Here is a 19,405-nt window from a genome sequence, read left to right on the forward strand (position 1 = left end):
AATAGATTATGTTCATTCTGAAGTCCTCTGGGTTCTGATCTTATGAAGAAGTTGGGTGTGGGTGGCCCACAATTAACCTATATTAACTTGCACACGAGGATACTGACATTTATTATGTTTTTTTTTTTTTTCAATGCATTCGATAGATTATAATCAAGTAATAAATGATTCGTCTGACGCCAACGACTTTGCCTTTCCATTTTCCCCATTGTTTGACAAACAACATCCACGCACTTGACTAGGTAACTCATCTCTTTGAGTTTCTTTTCCTATTTATAATCGAAGTGCATCATTAATACACTGCGAACGTCATTCTTGATACTCAATAATAATGGAGCTATTTCCGTTCGTCGTTTCACTTTAACGGAGCGTTAGTTGTATCACGTGAATCACGTGTAGACCTATAACTTTATATCTGAGATTACAGTAGATGCTTTATTTCCTTCATTCAATGAAAGAAGAGCGCAGCAGCTTTCTCTCACCTGTAGCTACGGTCATTCGCTTTTATACTATGACATTCTTTGATACTATGATTCCGGTTAAACAATAAATAGGCGTAGCCCTCTATACATATCTCCACTGTTTCATACATCAGAAAATTTTTATCCAAATTTTTTTATAATCGGCATTCATTCAGTATGATAACATCAAAGATAAAATTCTTTCCAGTATGTCAATGATTCGAAAACCATCTTGTAGGAATTATTAGTAATCCCGCTTTCCCAATTTATTCCGTACGTGTATTTATAATTTCCAAAATTGGCTGTTATAGCAGTTTATTAAGCACATTCGCAGAAGTTTTTGAGGCAGGACGTCCCTTTTCCGATCTAGGTTGTACATGTCAATCTGTAACAACTTAATCAAATGCATTTCTTAATAAGATTTATTTTGTTTATTTGTTTTGGCTTTTATGTTACGGTTTTATTTTTTATTTTTTTGTTTGGTTTTGTTTTTTGCAGCTTTATTTACCGTACTTTATGTTGGATTTTCGTCTACACAGTCTACACAGTACCGTATCCGTACCGTTTAGAAAAAAAAGCCAGTATATAGTTTCTGGCTGTAATAAAAATCAATTTTAAAAAATTCCGCGCTTTTTTCGAACTTATTGAAGCATTGCTTTTGTGAAAGAGATCTTATTAGCCCCAGTAAGAATACTTTCCCGGATCTGAAGGAGTCGGTCGATACGGTTGTATGCGCACGTTTCTGAACTTCACAAATTTATATTTTATTTCGTGAAAAAATTCATTGGAGCTAGATTTAAAAGGAAAAATATGTATATCATATCCCGTTTGGGGTTATTTTGTCAGTAGATCCGAGTAGAGCAGCTCTCACACGCTTCATCTGAGACAGTTGGATAATATTCTCTAGATGCGCTTATAGCTTATTGATAGAATGGTCTGTGTAAGTAGGCCTGTATACGGTAAGCAATGTGTCTTTCAAGTTTGCGCTCTGTTCATGAGGATCTGACTGTTACTTGTATTGACCGCAATATATGATGACATCGAGAAGAATTTCGGAAAGGATGACGACATTTTGCAGAACGGTTGAAAATCCAAGGCAACAGAGATAGGACAGAAGATGTTGCGGCTAACAGATCAAGTTTAAAAGAAAAAAAAGCTACGTGTTATGTATATATTTGCAATGGTTACCCCAAACTGCTTCAACACTGATAAGAACATGCAACATGACTCAGTCCACCATTATTGTTAAGTCAAATCTTTTGGATATTTTAGTCTGAATCAATTTGAGGGGTTACATCAGTGAGAAAGTGTCGTCTGCTGAGTTCAAATTAACTTGGTTCTCAATCCGTTGCTTGTAGTCTAGTAAATACCTTCATCATATTTATCTCTATTATAATGAATTGCGTGAATCGTGGAGCAGCGAACTTCCGATTAGCAAAGTTAAAAGAAAAAAAACTGATAGCGTAAAATTGTTTTTCACTGGAGATCACAACCATATATTTATATATTTATTTATATGCATATATATATGGGAAATAAAAGAAGATAGAGGACAAAAGGGGAATTCACACTGAAAACAGAGTTCCGGAATATTTGAGTACTGCATGGAACGATTGAAATGGGTAAGTAAACTCAACCAATTCCATTTAAGAATTGGTTGGCATATTTTGTTGACTTTGAGTGATAAGGAATGAATAGAGGTGAAAAGCATAACCAATATATATTTATATATATATATTTAGAATTATATATATGTAGAACGAGTATCAGAATTGGTGGTGTTTTACATACAATATGTTTTTATCGTCTGTGTTGTAAGAAATGATCGAGTGATGACTAAATCATGTACTTCTTATACAGCTACATATAAGAAGAATCATATGTTGTTCCTCTAAAAATGCGTCCAGCAAGCTGCTCAAATTGGCGAAAGGAAAACATTCAACACTCTTCTAAGTACACAATTGCTGATTCAACAACGGTATTTAATTGAACCTTTTTGAAAATCTGTTATGGACGGCTAACGTGTGTTTCATGGTGCCACAAGTCGAGACTTGACATCTGCCTTGGGTCAAAAGCTTTGATTCTCCCAGATGAAAAGATCTGAAACCGAAGTAATATTGCCCGAGTTTTCGCCACGACAGGGAGAGATAGCCAAATTTCGAACAATATCTCTAAGTTTAAGTTTTTCATCTGTTTTCTTTCATCAGCCAAAAAAGGAAAGCGAGTTTTGATGGCTGCATGTATATAGGTTCAATCAGGGCTCATTCCTTTGCCGAGTCAGCAATTTTTCTGAAAGAAGAGACGAAGAAATCTACCATGGTTTCCGACCATATCTTTATGGAATATAAGTCGTCCATGATTTGTTGGTGTCACTTTTTCTTTATAAATCGAATTTCTATATGGTTGAAGAGGATCTACAATGAAATCAAAAAGCTGTCTCGACGCACCAGAAATATGTTGGATAATAATAATCATAATAATAAAGAAATCAAGAACGTTATTGGAAATGCTGGTGAACGGATTGTCAGCGTCTGTAAACGAAACGTTTCAACGGACTCTAATCGAAGTCGGATTATGAGAGACGAATAATGAAAACACGAGGAGCAAAAAACTGACATTATTTTGTGAATAAACTAAGACAACGAACGAAAAGAACATGAACGAAGCGGAGATTGTCAGCAAGATGTATAGATATCACGCTTTTTACTTTTTTTTTTCTTTTTTATTTGAATTTTTCATTTTCACTTCTGCCTCTTGTTCTTTCCCCCCTTTTTTTTATTTGACTAACGTGGCGTGAGAGAAATTCAATGAAGTTTATCTTCTGGAATGAAAATAGATTCTTGAAAATAAGAACAAGTATACCACGTGAAGCAATGTGCGATCTCTTGTTTTGTTGCTCTTGGTAAATTCGATATACAGAATAATAATAGAAGAGGAAAATGGTGCTAGAGAGTGACGAAAAGGGATCGGCCATTGGATCGGGTCTAAGGCGTAAAAAGCGTAAGTATTGCCCCAAAATTATTAACGATTCAGAATGTATTGGAAGAAGGACGACGTGAACAGGCGGAAAGGGCGATCCCATCGCAGCCCCGCGGCTCCCACCAGGCGTGCAGGGATCGGATAACCAAACCTAATGTTTACGGGCTCAGATCTTGCCCCAATTGCAATTAAACAACGCTTGGAATATAAACAGATGTTTCAAAAGGCCTACGTAAATGTTGTTTTTTTTTCTCTTTCTCTCTTTTTATTTTATTTCTTGAATTCTTTCCGTCAACTTGCCAATCTCTCCGGTGTCTAAAACGAAATCCACGAAGGGATCGAGATCTTCTAAGTATAACTGGTACTTGTCTGCTTTTATTGAGTTTACATAACGTGAGTTGGCCATAGTTTTGTTTTGTTTTTGTTTTTGTTCATTCCCTGAGTCAGACATGATTCAGCGTTCCTTTCCGTGCATTTTATTCACTCCTAATCCGGTCCTATCTTCATTATGCAGTGCCGTGTTTTAGATGACGTGAGACGTGTCAGTGTGTAGAGTGTGTCTATAGTTGTGTATACGTATGTCTCTCTTTTTTCTCCTTAAAGGTGTGTGTGTGTGTGTGTGTGTTAGATGTGGATTCGTAAGAGGGATATGAGAACATGAGGGAATGATAGGACAGTTTTCCTAAACACATCTTCCGATTTTGTTTTTTGTTTTTTTGTTTTGTACATATAGAATATTTAGAATATCTTTTTCGTTTAGTGAAGAGATATAGTTTTATGTGTCCAGTGGTGTGTAGAGAAAAAGTAAAAGACGAATGGTGCAGTAGTTAGCTCGGATCAAACCAGAGAAACACCGATAGACTCACTTCCACAATTTAGCGACCCCTCACCCATCGTAAGAGAGCGTCAGCCACCAGATCCAAATGTGCTTTCATCTACAACGAAACAAAGACACAACACATTAGTATTTAAGACTACCAATGCATTCAATGTATCGATATCAAATTTGAAATTTAATGGAGCTTCGCTATAAGAATCTGTTTTTACTCCCATGACATGTTTAAATTTGCATTCACATATGATTTTTTGGACTGACACCCACAAACCCATACCAATGAGATTGCATATATTAATTTGGGTTACATAATGGCTAATGACCCAACTGATCTTGTATATCAAATAAAAGAAACTGAGACTGTTTTTTGCATACCGTTTTGTAGAACATGCAAGCTTGGCCATCTTCATCCTCGCCGCCAGGGCAGTCGATGAAACCATCACAAAGAACGTGATCGTCGATGCATCGGTAGCGCCCGACGATATCCGGCGTTGGACATGCAAAGCGCTCCATTCCGTCTTCGGCAGGTGGGCACTCTACTCGGCAACCAGGCAAAAATTTAAAAAAATAAATTATGGTTTTAATTCAAATAATTAGTCATCATCAAATTCTATATGTTTTCTTTTAAAAAATAAATATCTCTATACAATTGGGTGAAAGGCCATGATTTCAATTTTCCGGTTGTATTATGAGGAAGCGCAGCAAGTGAGTGGCCCATTGTTTCATTGCGCTTGCCTTGTCTTGAATCTTGTAAGACATTCTTGTTATTCTAGGACAATTCAACAGTAGACAAACAGACTTATAGGCAGAACCATTGTTTGTCTTATGTAGGCTGTCTGGTCTATGTAAAGTAAGTCTAATTAGCTCTGATTCACCAATCTAGTATAAATACCATATTCTTTTCATTTGCGACATATTCAACCAGATGAAAAACAAATGAAGACGCAATCCGACGCAATCCTTGGAACCAGACAGCAGGGAATTCGGATCAAAGTCAAAACATTTGTTGTGTTGTTGATTTCTCTTGATGTTGGCTTGTGTAACCCGAAATATGATTGCAGTAATCATGAGATATGTTTTATTCGAGTTATCCCCCTGGGTACAGTGTTTTGTTGTGTTTCTTTTGTTGTGTTTTCTAGGACAATTTCGTTTTGAAGCAACCCTTGTGTGGGTTGCGTGGCATTCAGAATTTTTTACGGTCATCCGCCATTACGTAACTCCACGTTTCGTCCGTGATAGAGTTTTCGTTGTCAACGGAACAAACTATGTTGAAAACAAACAAACGAACACTGCAACCGAAAGTCGCAGTGGTGCCATATAAAAGGCGCTACCGGTACTTAACAAATTGCAATCTGATATGATGTAGTAATAAGTCATAAAAGGATCGACAGATCGTACTACAGGCAAATAGATAAGGTTCACCTCCTTCACTTACAAGTAAGTGGTGACCTGCTGAGATTGCAGAACAATCTACACGTGGATTTTGGAATGACTAAAAGAATCAAAGAATTATCATCCTAGTGCTGTGCTGACTATTAACGTTTCTTCGATTTGTAGCCCCATTGTTTCCCATGACTTATTCACCGTCAATGACCTAATTGCCCATGAGTGGGCCAATTGCAGGGTAAACAAATGCAAGCGAGCTTGTCGTATTTGACTCAAAAGGAGGACAGACATTTCCACTCGTGTGTATATACACACAGGCTTTATCGAAGGCAGGTAGCCATCTTGAATTTGATGATAGAGTTAATGAGTTGACTCTGCGTCTGCGTGTATATAGACTCGGGTAGAGCTGGGCTGAAGAGAGAGATCTCTTGCATTGAACTTCTAAATATAGAGAATCAGAAGAAGAGGAAGAAGCGATTCAACGTCTATAATACGGGCGATCTCTGACATTTCAAACGTGTTTCTACAGTGTGTAGCCAGAGTCAAACATCTATATAACAGACAAAAGAAAAAGAAAAAGTAAAAAAAAGAAAATAAAATAAAAGTAGAGGCGTGTGTGTGTCTAAGCCAGGCAGCGGAAGAGCGAGCTAGTGCTGTGCTGCGCGCGCGCGCTTGTTACAGGGAGCGGGAGAGAGCGGGAGAGAGCGGGAGAGAGAAAGAGAGAGAGAGAGATGACGACGCAAGATTCAACCAACAGTTTGTATTGATCTTGGTTGGCGCGGTGTCCCCCCTCTTGGGGCTTTGTAGCCCCTCTCTCTCTCTCTCTCTCTCTCTTTTTCTCTCTTGCTTCCCAGTTTTCCGTCCGCCCACGGTTATTTTTATCTTGCACACAGAGAGAAAGAGAGAGAGAGAGAGAGCTCTATATACCGTTATATACGTATACGTCTATATACCGACGACTAGGCTCTTCCATGTTCTCTTCTTTGCCCTTCCGAGCTCCGCCCGACCTTTTTCCTATGTCGCCAACGCAGCCAACGCTCCTGCTTTGACCTTGGTCTTTCTCTCCCAACAAATTTGGGAGAAGACAAACAACAAACATTACGCCGAAACAGACTCCCCGCTAATCTCCCGCAACAGCGGCTAAATGATGAACGGCCCACGCTCACGATTCATACAAGACAAGGGCACAAGGCGAAGAATCGACATTTCAAGACCAACAGCTCATCAAATAGCAATTAGGCTATTCAAAATAAATGAAATCATCAGTCGGTGGAAATTTCGATTGTTTCGATGATGAATGACGAGATGAATGATTTGCTATTTGTTGATTGACGTCGATCATCGACTCGAACCTCGTCGTCAATTCGATCCAATCCAAACCGAAAGGGAATAATATCATTCTGGAAATTCGCATTTGAATGCGGTCGGTGACGACAAGGGGGCCGGGCGGTAAGAGCTACGGGAGTACCTCGAACCAGTCAACATCCATAGACCCAAGACTTGCTGGGGTAGTGGCGGGTGGGCAATTTGATTTAAATATTGATCGCCCTACCCATGACGCACATCCCTGCCCCCTTAAGCTTTCACGCATACGACAAAAACGCTGCTGCCCTCCTTTTCCGTCGCTCCTATCGCAGCTATACGCGGCTCCGATTGCCTGCCGTTGTGCCCCCTCTACATCTTCTCTTCTCGGTACATCACAGTCTCAGCAGCTCAAAGTGATCGCCATTTCAACTCCCACCCAGTGACTTTTCTATACAACCCCCCAATTCTCGTCGAGAAAACATTTTGAACGACACGTCTTGATCTCGTCTGTTTATAGTTTTTCTTCTTGTCAACACAAATCGTGACATCGGGGACCTGCTGATAAATCTCGAGCGACATTGGCGGCTGTACGTCTAACTCGTTTGAATGAAATGCGAAAATGACGCAATCGTTTGATCTGAGACAAGTATATGTATAACGGCCACTGCGTGACGGTTATTCCATGACGCCGACTAATGTCAAACTCCTCGGCCGTTTCAATGGCATAGCAGAGGCGGAGGCCAGCGGAGACCGTTATGATATGAATAGAAAGTGTTAGAGCGCAGTGCACCTTGAGGGAGTACTACTTTGCTAGAGTTCGATTTGCTGTTGGAATATCAGAAAATGGGTCAGTCCATTGAGGACGTGTTGACAAATGGCGAAGAGGTCAACATGATTCTCCAATGGACTCAACTTGTATAGTTTCAACGCCGGCTAGCTGATGCAAGCGAAGTAAGTTGTCGAATTGACATTGGGGGCACTGAAACTTGGTCTCAATGGTTGGCAGGTTATTAGTGTAGATCTCTCTCTCTCTCTCTCTCTCTATGCGTGCCATCTTACGTTGAGACCTATATGGAAGGCGTATTCATTGGGTGGGAAGAAATAAGCCATATTGGAGTATCAGACTGTGTTCTGCTGCTATAGGCTGAAGCACTCAAAGGAGCAACATTTATATAGCCGCCGTTCGATGAGGCAGGAGCTGTGTGGCTAAACGAGACAGCCGAGTGACGAGTGTTGAAGAGAGTGAGTGAGAGAAGAGAGAGAGAGAGCTGTGAAAAAGCCAGAATGGCAATAACGAGAATGTGGAAAACAACCGGGACGGGGGGTTAACGGAAGAGAAGCGAAATGCCAATGACGTCAGCGGCAACTGGCTGCCTTCCAAGCACACACACACACACACTTTGGCTATGTGTGTGTGTGTCTGCAGTATACTCCCTTCTAACTGCGTGTGTGTGTGTTATAGCCTCTCGCGGTAGTTCTCGCTCTCTCTCTCTCTCTGCAACTTGTTACTACTCCCAACTTTGCAAAGTTCAAACAGTTGCCGCTGGAGTGAGACGAGCTTATAGCGATTGCATTTTCCATTTCCATTTGAAAAAAAAAAAAAAAAAGAAAAAAAAAAAAAAAGAAAAAAAGGAACTTGGCTCGCCGATTATCGATCATTTAACGCACTCGACATCTACGAGCGAACCCAGCAGGATCGGGGATAATAATCAGACGCAATTCACTTTCAATGTCCTCGCTCCTTCTCCTCCCTTCTCCTACATGGCTCTCTGGCAATAACGTTATTATTGGGCTCGGCGATATCGATCCCGTTTGACTGTTGAATCGCTAGTAGACGGGGGACGCCCAATGTCCAAAGTCATGTCAGCCTGTCGACGGACCAAGTGTTTCACTAAATGTGTCCGTTTTTCCGCGCTCAACACGCCAAGCTGTATACATACCTAGTTTCTAGGGAAACCACATTTCCACCCACTTTCCCAACTCTTCTCCCGCAACTGTAGAGAGAGCGAAAAAAAAAACATAACGTGTAATGTGTCATATTTTCAAACCTACTGTATGTTAGAGCTGCGTAGTCTACTACATGAATAAAAAACTAGAGTGTTAAACTTAGCCGGGAGAGTAATAGAACTGGTAACGAAGTTTTGTCCTTGTGCGCTGTGTGTGCTGTGCCGAGTGAGAGAGAGAGACGAGAGCAGAGAGAGAGAGAGAGAGAGAGAGCGATCCACGCACAGTTCATATTATGGATTGACGTCATCCGATCGAGAAAGGGAGTGGGGAACGACGGAGAGGGAGAAGGAGACATGCAGCAGGGAACTGCGAGGGAACAGCGGGGTGGGTGGGGTGGGCGGGGGCAGAAGAAAAGAAACAAATCGAAGGAGAAACAAACGAGAAACGAGAGAGAAATAAAAACGATCGCTGCTGCTGCTGCTGCTAGCTATAGAGCTAGAGCTGTAGCAGTATATAGCAGCGGGCTATGGGCTTCTCCCCTTGCTCCTGTCGTCGTCGACGTCGATGTATTTACGGCGCAACTATTGAAACAACCGCGCCGGGGATCGTTCAGCATTTTCGGCGCCCCAGCGTCATCGCGTCTTTGTAGTGTAGAGCGAAAGATGATTTCTTTTTTATCTTTTTTTTTTCTCCTCCTCCTATATATATATGCTTTGACGAGTAGTTATCAAACAGCCATTACAGGTGCAGTTCTCTGCAAACAAACACTTGCTATTGATTCGGTTGGTTTGGTATTTTCAAAAAATTTCAACCGCCCAGCAGCAGATATTATTTTTTTCAGATTTTTCCGTTTGAGTCTATGCGATGTTGCTTTGATGTGCGTTGTCGGCCGTTAACAGATGGCAATCAACAGTTAACAAATGATCGGCGATCGTGTAAACGGCGAGCCAGCTCGCCGATAGTCTATCAGTCTAATGAACTGCGCCGTGTTTTTCTCTCTAAGCTGTTTTCTACAGAGGAAAGGGAGGGGGGGGGGGACTTTGGCAATGGTTTGATCGGTCGACGTGGGCGTTACAAACGTCTGACACGTCCGCCATTCATTCAAACGCCAGTGGAAATGAATTGCGCAATCGACGCAATGGACGAAAGAAAATGCAGCCGAGTGCGTCAAATGCTGTGCGGAGGTCTATAGGGTGTGGGTGGCATGTTGGTGGGTGTGTCTTACTTGGATGTGGAAATAACACTCAAACGTTGCTGCTGCTGCTGCTCCTGGCTGTTGCACACATCAGCACGCGACGACTTAACTTTCCCCATCTATTTCCTGGAGTTGGCGTTTCATGTGACGTGTATAGGCAACAGCAACAACACGATAAGAACAAGGATAAGAAAGAACCAAGACGAAGGAGAAATTCATTCTTAGACTTGAGTCTCTTATATTCCTTTTGACTCAATTGTAGACTTGATTTCAAGTTGAAAGGGAAGCAAGGGGGGAAAGGGGGGTTGAACAAAAGTGAACAAAAGTAACATTCAAGCTCAAATCAGAAAAGGGAGAAGAACAGAGAACCCCAAGATAATCAGGTCGCTTTGCTTTTAGCGCCATTACATCTTTGTGTTGCGGGGCCAATCTGCCATCTTGATTGACTAGCAGATTCTATTGGCAGGCAATCAGCGCTCGAAAATTTCCATTGCCGTCAAAAATAACTCCCACACGAACGAGAGCATCACCCCCCATCCCCCCTCTATCTTGCCCAAAACTCTTGGCCCCCGACCCTTTGAAGTGCCGCAGCGTTTTAATGGACCCCCGCAGCATATGGAGCCGCAGGAGCGCGTCGGCTGCTTTTGTTGTTATGTCTTGTTTAGTTGTTTATTATTGGCTTACCGATAATTGGGACGTCGTACTGGCGGTTTTCTCTCGGCGAACGCAACAGGAACTGGGTGGCCAGATTGCGGTTCATCCGATTGACGTCGGGCGTCGGCGACGAACCTCCAGAAGGCCGGCCATTGTGTTCGTGCTGCTGCAGGGCCGCTCCGTCCAGGGCCGAAGCTCCCGTCGCCGCACCTGAAAACGGGCGATGCGACGATGAGGAATCTTGCGAGTGCTGCTGCTGCTGCTGCTGCTTGCGGGAGCCCTTGGCTTTATTGCCTTTGCCACCGGGCACCTGTCCGGCGTTGGCGGCCTCGCTCTTCTCTTTGCGGTTATTGGCTGCATTGCGGTTCCTGTTGTTCTCCCTGTCGGATTTCTTCATGTCGGAGGTCGAGCGCTTGGGCCAGAGCGGCAGGAGTAGCAAATTGTCTTGGCTCTCGTCAGGCTGCGTCTGGTTGCTCTGCTGGACGTACTGGAGGCGATTCAATGGGTGGTGGCCACCGCCGCCGTTGCCGCCGTTGCCGCCTAGTTTGCCGGGCGGGACGTCGGCGTCGTCGTCGAATGGCGTCAGGACCTGTTGGCTGTGCAGCGAGGACTTTGGGCCGTGGCTGCCACCATTGAGCGGCAGCAAATTCCTGGGCGAAAAAGATGGCGGCTGATGGTGTTGGTGCTGCCAGCCCGTCGTCGCTATCAGCCGATTAGGCAGCGGATGAAGCCTCAACTTGTGCTGCCACGTCGAGAGAGCGGCGATTTCCGCCGGTCCCAATCCGTGGAGGCGGGCCAGCTGTGCTTCGTGCCAGTTGAGTTGTTGGACGCCGCTCTTGCTCCCGTCTACCTGGTCGACGCTCGACGGGGCCACCAGCTCGTTGTCACGCCAAGAGACCGGCTTAGCCACGGCGACAGCCTCGCTTGTCATCACATCATTCGATCCGGCCGCAGTCATCTCTTCCGGCTCGTCGCTCGAGCTCATCGGCTCCCATTGCTGACGAAGAAGCGGCTCAATCCATGTGGCCGACGACGACGACGACGACGACGACGATGGCTGAGATGACGAGGCCTTGCTGTGAGGGACGTACGGATGATCATCGTTCTCCTCCGACTGGATCCAGCCGGCCGACTGACTCCGGCGGACGCTGCGTGGAGCCGAGCGCTCCTTTTCCGGATGTTGCTGCCACGTCTGATGTGGCTGAACATTTGCCGGCGAGAGCATCGATTTGACCCCGGCACCCGGCTGCTGGACGGCGGCACTCTCTTTGGCGACTAGAACAGATCCAACCTCACACAAACACAGGGCCAGCAAAGCCACCAGGGCCGCACTGCTTCTCGTTGTTGCGTCGCGACGCGATCGCATGGCTGCTGGGCGCAACATTGACGGGCGGCTGCTGCTGCTGCTGCTGCTGCTATTACACACGGGCGGATGCATGGCGCTCCTCTCCTCCACTGGCGGCTGGCTGCTCAACTCAACGCCAGATATCGACGCCCAGTTAATTACGGAGCGGCGAAATAAATGAATGAAATGAATGAAATCTGAAATGGATCGGCTGATCGCTGTCGAACTTTTTATGGAATGGTCCTTTTCTTTTCTGAAAATTCGATTCTTTTTGATAGAGACGCGAACTGTAGATTGGATGAAACGGGCAAGAAAAGATCGGAGGGGGGTCTAAATATACGAGATGAAACTCACTCGCTTGTTATTTAGTCCAGTCGTCGCTGTGTGCAATTAAGCTATCGACACTTGACGAATGCTGATGATGCGGAAAGAGCGAAGCAGTGAGAGCGATAGCTTGCAGCCGTGCTGATGCGTCTTGCATTCTCCTCCGGCCATTCTATACACGAGCAATGCCAAATGCAACTGTCTGTCTGTCTGTCTGTTCGATTTCCAACGATAGCCTCTCTCTCTCTCTCTCTCTCTATCTCTTTCACGCTCAGAACATAATGCTTCTTCCCGTCTCTTTACTTTGCAACAGCCGCTGATTTTCTTGCCTTTCTTGACGCCCACTCTCTCGAGTCTCGTTCCGGCCGAAACGCTGCTGATGGAGAAAATTCGCAATGGGCTTCGCTGGCACACGCAGCTGCTGAACAGTTTTCTCCTTTCGCTGTGTGTAAGGGGGGTGGACCGGAGCAGTCGGTGGCTGTGCGTGCTGCGTCTGGCGTTTGACCGAAACAACGAAAGTGCAAAGTTAGAAATACGGCGTCGTCTCGGGCGCTTCAATGATTCACTAAATCAATGGACGGACGGATGGATGGATGGATGGATGGATGGTTGTTTTGGTTAATTGGTTGGATGGATGGATAAATGAATGACGGATGGACAGACGGTTGATAGGTGCTGGGCAATAGATTATCGGGTGGTTCACACAAGCCACGCGCTATGATGAACGTTGCTGAGATCTGTTTTCGGTCGTACGAGTTTCGACCAGCCAACGAGAAGTGGAATGCGTCACAAGTGGATGGTGGCGAGCGATTCCATGGATATATCCAGTGGAGCACAGATTGGGCTGAACCAGAGTACAAGTCTTTTCGACTTTTCGAAAGAGGAAACAAACACAAATGCGAATAATTCTTCCTCTTCTTCTTGGGGCCTTTCGGGGCGACGAGTTAAAAAAAAGAAAAAGTCAAAAAGGAAGAAGGCGTCTCGTTGCGCACACCTCTCCTCTTGGGCGACAAATTGCTACTGTCGAACGTCAAATTCTGGTGACGTCTTTAGACGGAGGGAGAAAAAGGGCAGGCCCCGCGCCGAGCGCCCCAACCGCCCCCGCAACTCTGTGGGTATACGTCCGGCGCAAGCGCTTTCTTCTTCTTCTTCTACTCTGCTCCGCGGCTCCCTTTTCTTCCTCACTACACACACTTGCTGTGCTGTGTGCATGGCTTGGCTCCCCCTCACTTTCCCATTTCTCTCTCTCTCTCTCTCTCTCTCTCTCTCTCTCTTTCTCTGCGGCTCTCTCCATCAATCAATTGATCTATAGAGACTCTATTCCGCGTCTACCTTATATACTTTTCGATCTATTTTTCATCGGGTTTATTTATAGTCTGAGCTTTTGACAATTTGAATTTCCTATAAGCGAACGTCTCGCTCCGCTTTACATTTCGCATTGATTTTTACATTCTTCTTCTTCCTTTAATTTCTCTCAACAGGTCACTGGGAATCCATTTTCTTTCTTTCTTTTTTGGTTTGCTTTGCAAAGGTTATTGTTCTCAGCGCCGCGGCCAATTTCACGAAACAACTCGAACGCGGTGCATATAGCTCTAAGGTATAGTGACAAGGAGTACACGGAAATGGGGGTGGGGGGGGGGGGGGTAAAAATGAAAATAAATAACAACAGGGAAGCAAAAGAAATGGGCACATTCCAGAGCCAATTAAGAACGCAGTCGTACGAGCTCGCGAGGAAATGTTGGGATTCTTTTCAAATTCCTTGCCCAACCTTTCTCTCTTTTTTCTCTTTTTTCTCTTTTTTCGGTACAGAAGTATATAGCCTATCTATACCATACCTTCTTCGCTCATTCCCTCCTTCTCGGGGATTCCTAAACACACGCGAAATGTGGCCGACAACAGTATGCGAGCTGTTTTCGGTTACGTATAAGAGGAGAGTATAGTTCTTTGTCGCCAAAGTTCCACCGGATGACCGGAAGGTGAAAACCAATCCAATAAACAAGACTAAATTATCTATTTAGTCCCAGCACGTATAGAGACCAGAAGGATCACGTAGCCTATTGAAGCAACGATAATTTACCAATTTAGGCAAAATCGCACCACTTTTCGCACAAAGACTTTAATAAGGTATACGTATATACTCCTCCCGTGTCTGCCCCCTTATGTAATCACTGCGATCATTTCGTTCTGATATATCTAAGTAGATTTGTCCAACAAGAACCAAAAATTTAAGAGTGTGACTTCAGCAATCAAAAAGTATGTCTGACTGTTATGTACTGTATTTATATTACCACCCCGAAAGCAAATATATGAATAGGCTTACATGACCTACTAACCTTGAGCGCCAGACTGCACCCACCGCTCCAGGAGTATAGGTCTAGTCCGGTTATGATTCTCGGCAACTAGAGACATCTGAGAACTAATGTAATAAGCTAGGCGATGAAAAGGAAGAACGGAAGGATATAGATTGTTTCGTTTCTATTTTTTGGTTATTTTCATATTCAAAAGATGATTTCTCTTTTATTGGCGGACTGTTAAACTGAGATCGGTTTGATCAAAGGACCTGCTGCTGTTAGGACATTTTTAGATAGTCTATACTAGTTTTCTTTTGTCGTTGGACATCGAGTCAGGTTATAAATAGCCATATAGCACGACTGCATGCAGACTGTATCGACCAGTTCCCTGCTGCTGTTGATGCTTATTCTATATGACATATTTCGGTGCAGGTAAGACACTCGATAAATCTAAGAGAAAATCCACTTAAACTTAAACAACTTATATCTAAAAGTAGAAAAAAAAAATCATAAAATGCCGCAAAAAGTTACTAAAAGGACTCAAATCCGATCAGTTACCAGACCGGCGTAAATTTTCGATTGGAAAAAATGATGACTTACAAGGCATAGAGCAATATACGGATTTGATTCAATAAATGAGCTGAAAAACTATTCGAAAGCGAACCATGTGTCTATATGTATACGTCTCGTAATACCTTCACTGCCGTTTGAAAGTGACATTTGCGGACATTTGTTCTTGAATTTTTTGCATTTTTTGAACCTTTTGTTGATGTTTGAAAAGTGTTCACGTGTTGGTGTACACATGCATATCAACACGTATGGGTGCGGTGTTTTTTTTTGTATTTTTACAGTAGAAAAGAGTACATGGCGGGGTTCAACAACTGTACATCTCTTGCATATACAGTATCTGACGATTTTGTAGGCGGTTTTCGTGAAGTTTCCGCACAACAGCAAGCAGCAGACGGCAGCAGATGTTCAATTTTATGAATGCATCATTTCATGCATTAAATCTACCATCTGCATTAGCAGTTGCAACCACCAGCCTCTGGTGGAAGTCGGAACCTGGAGCGCAAACGTGTCAACTACAGTGGAGATTTGACGTCACAGAATTGCACACTAGCTGATGTGTATATAGACGTCATAGGTGCAGTCAGCAGGGCCTCCTATAAATGGTCGGAATATATTAACACTAAGGTATAAAAACGATGGCTGAAGCTGATTTCATTCATGCATTTGATCGTAATTGACTGTTCAGATATAAAATATAATACACTGTATACAGGCTGCAAGTGGTGAGGAGGACTTCCAGGTCTCAGGTCTGCCAATTGCCAAGGATGACCTTTAATTTCACTTTTGGTTGGAAATAAGAGCACATCAATGTGTGTGTTCAGTTAGATATTGAAGGTTTTAAAAGTTGTCTCTAAGGCACGGTATCTCTCTACATCCACTTAGATAAAATAAGTAGTTATTATTTATTTATCATTTCATTCCAGCCAAAAAGTAATGGAAAAGTTTTTTTTTATTTCAAATATCATCACTAAATATTTTATATAGACCGCAGGAATCCTAATAGATGTTCGTCTTCTATCCTGCACTCCCCCACGCAGGATCCTTATATCATTTCCCTCAATTTTATTGCGACACAAGAAGAACAACATTAAGAAATTGAGACGATTCTAATATCGGAATATTGGGAAGTTTCAAGTTTGTGTATACGTTGAGTGCTGAGTTTGTCTATTGCCTGGCGCAGGAAAACAAATCCAGAGGCCTACTAGACTCAACTCAACTAAAAAAAAAACAACAACAATAAAACAAACAAAAACCAACAACAACAAAAAACCGTCTCTTTAAAATAATAAATTTTTAGCGCAAACTAAAACATTTGCGCAAAAAGTGTATTACTTTTGCAAGATCTATGGAACATTATTGATTGTGAAACTATGTGGGCTTGGCTTTTATACTGTTACGTGTTTAATAGGCTATACTTATGTGCACGTTATTACTATAACACTACAGCTAAACAGCTAACTTGTCCTGCGTTGCTAATAGGTCCCGCATAAGGTAGCACCGGTAGCACTGCAATAAAAATATTTTTTTTTTTATTAAATAAATTTCAGTAAATTTTATTTTAATAGATTAAATAATGAATTTTGTAAAAAAAATATCCTATCGTGCTAATATCTCAAATTGTCTTGAAGAGATAACGTGCCTCTGACGTGCCCAGACAACGAAATTTAAATAAAGACAACGATATTTAAATACAACAACTATAGCACCTTCATCGAAAGTAAATTTCTTTAATATATTCCAAATTAATTAAGCGAAATTTAAATTTTAGCATTTTTTCAAACCTTTCCTGGAAAAGTTTATGTCGATAACTCAAAGCATCTAGGAAGATTTCGTGATAATAAACTTATACTTTATAAAACTAGCTACCATCTAGCTCGCGTTTCTGGGTACAGGCATGGTATTTCTTCAATTAAAGTCTAAACTAATTATACGGTAAATAATTGTTTAATATTATCTGCTTCAAATCTATAACTCCCAAGACAAATATGCGATGCACAACCTTTCATATAACGACATCTCCATGCATTTCCAAATACTCAATGAGGGTTCGGTTCGCGAACACAAAATATTGCAAGGACTGTATATTTTGTTCCTTACGTTTTTACAAATTTCGTTTAAATGGCCTTGTGGGTGTAAGGACCTGACACGACGACTAAGTAGCAAGGACACTAAATTGAATCCTGTATAAACTGGGCCACTTGAACAAAAAAAAATAATTTAACAATATGCGTTGCGTTTTCACTTCAAGGATTTGATAACAAGTACTTTTTGCGTAGGCCTATGTTACTGTTATTCAACAGCAACTATTTAACATTGATGTACATAAGTAAATTAGACCTAAATCAGGAAAATTTTTCGAGCAGATTATTAAAATTCATTCCAAAAGCAACGCGCCAAATTTTGGAACAGAGTTTAAGCCGCATTTTTTTATTGAGTTTGGGATGAGGAACGATGAATGGATATTTGACCTGATGATTTCTCTGCTGTGGTGTCGGAAACGGTTTCAACTGGTGGCGTATAATGATTGAAACAAAGTTGTAATAACAGGGGGGGGGAGGAGGGCAAGGGCAATATATCAACACCCACGCACACAGTCCATCTAGAATTCTAGACCTACTTTATTCTTAGTGCGACTTTGCTCGCCAACACCCTCTGGCCGCGATGCAAGTAAACGCATCACGACCACGCCCACGCTAAAATTTCGTTTCGTTGCGTGGGCGTATCTGAGCGTCTTGATCATAGGATCATGGAAAACTTTCTCTCAGAAAGAAAATCATTCAATGTACAGGTTCAAGTTTTCTGTGATGGGTCATGCGTGGTGTGTTGAAATCCACATCATTGATCGGTATCTTGCCGACTCTTATTGCAAAACCTGTGTAGTATCAAACAATCGCCCACTTACAAGTTTATTATCGTGGGCCAGAAGCTAACAATAACAATCGTTTGAACGTTTCAAGGGACAAATATTAAAAGATTCTTCTCGCTGATTCGCTGTAATGGTAAAAGTAGCACATTCAATTGTTAGAAATAAGGGCGACATGGTGTATAGGTGTATGTATAGTTGAGTTCTTAAGTAGGTGTAAGTTACTTCTATCAATATGTTTCAAATTCTTTGCTCTATAGTGCTATATAAATGTCTTTTCTTGAAAACTCGAAAACTTTGACTAATGTTGCAAACGCTCACTCTGTATCCAACTATGTATATATAAAAACGCTTTGAATTTTCCGTATTACATGTGCTGGTCTTGAATCGACCCAAAAAAATGCGTCCGCCTACGCATTACCCGGTGTGGGAAAAACACAAAGTTTCGATACGTTCAATAAACACACAGGAAAAGGAGAAACAGAACATTTGAAAGATGGCTTTTATAATTAGTTATTTACATTATTAATTATAGCCCATTTTTCTCCTTTGTAAGTTCTCATTGAAACCCCGGTATCGCACTGAAAGAATGAAGTGATATAGTTGCATAATCAGTGAAATATAGTTGGAATAATAGCATCCGCTATACTCATGGCTAAATAAATTTGTAGTTAATTCTCGTTAATAAAAATATCGCGTGAATGCAAACGATTGCATGGTAAAAACACATCATTTTGTCAATCGTATGAATTCAATCGTCAGCTTAATTGATACGCTTAGACTTTTATATTGATTTGATTTGCATCTAGTCCTATATACTACCTGCCTGCTCTGTTTACGTATATCGGTACAAAACTATATACATCGCCATTAGTTCATTACATCTAATGTGGAATAAACAATTGTTTCGTGACAGACAGAGTGCAATTATGCGTATAATTTCAAACATAATCAATTATGAACTAAGGAGAAAAAATAACCGATATCGATGCCGGGTTCTGTAATGTGCGCTAGAGATCGATAATCTCGGCTGCCCTTCCACATCGATCGTCTGTAGAAACGAGTCTACATCATGTTATATACAGCAACTTGAGAACAATGAGCCGCATCAAAGGGCACAAAGCCAATGATTCCGTGGTGAAGAATCCAAGAATAAGAAGATAGCAGAGGATAGGTCCGTGGGTATACTCGGAAGTCGGAGAAAAAGTGAATGTAACACAAATATCACAGCTACTTTGGATGTGCTATAG

The 19,405-nt window shown here is 42.3% G+C and overlaps 1 protein-coding gene across 1 annotated transcript; it reads right to left on the reverse strand.

Moving 5' to 3' along the window:
* Nucleotides 1-1,456: 1,456 nt before the first annotated feature.
* LOC124189812 lies at nt 1,457-13,480 on the reverse strand. Its single transcript, XM_046582285.1, has 3 exons — nt 10,793-13,480; nt 4,651-4,811; nt 1,457-4,375 (listed from the first exon to the last, which is right to left on the reverse strand). Exons 1-3 carry the CDS (start codon nt 12,198-12,200, stop codon nt 4,316-4,318), a joined length of 1,629 nt encoding a protein of 542 aa, XP_046438241.1. The 5' UTR covers nt 12,201-13,480; the 3' UTR covers nt 1,457-4,315.
* Between the last annotated feature and the right edge of the window lie 5,925 nt (nt 13,481-19,405).

Source organism: Daphnia pulex, chromosome 3 (assembly GCF_021134715.1).
Source record: "Daphnia pulex isolate KAP4 chromosome 3, ASM2113471v1".
NCBI classification, from domain to species: Eukaryota; Metazoa; Arthropoda; class Branchiopoda; order Diplostraca; family Daphniidae; genus Daphnia; species Daphnia pulex.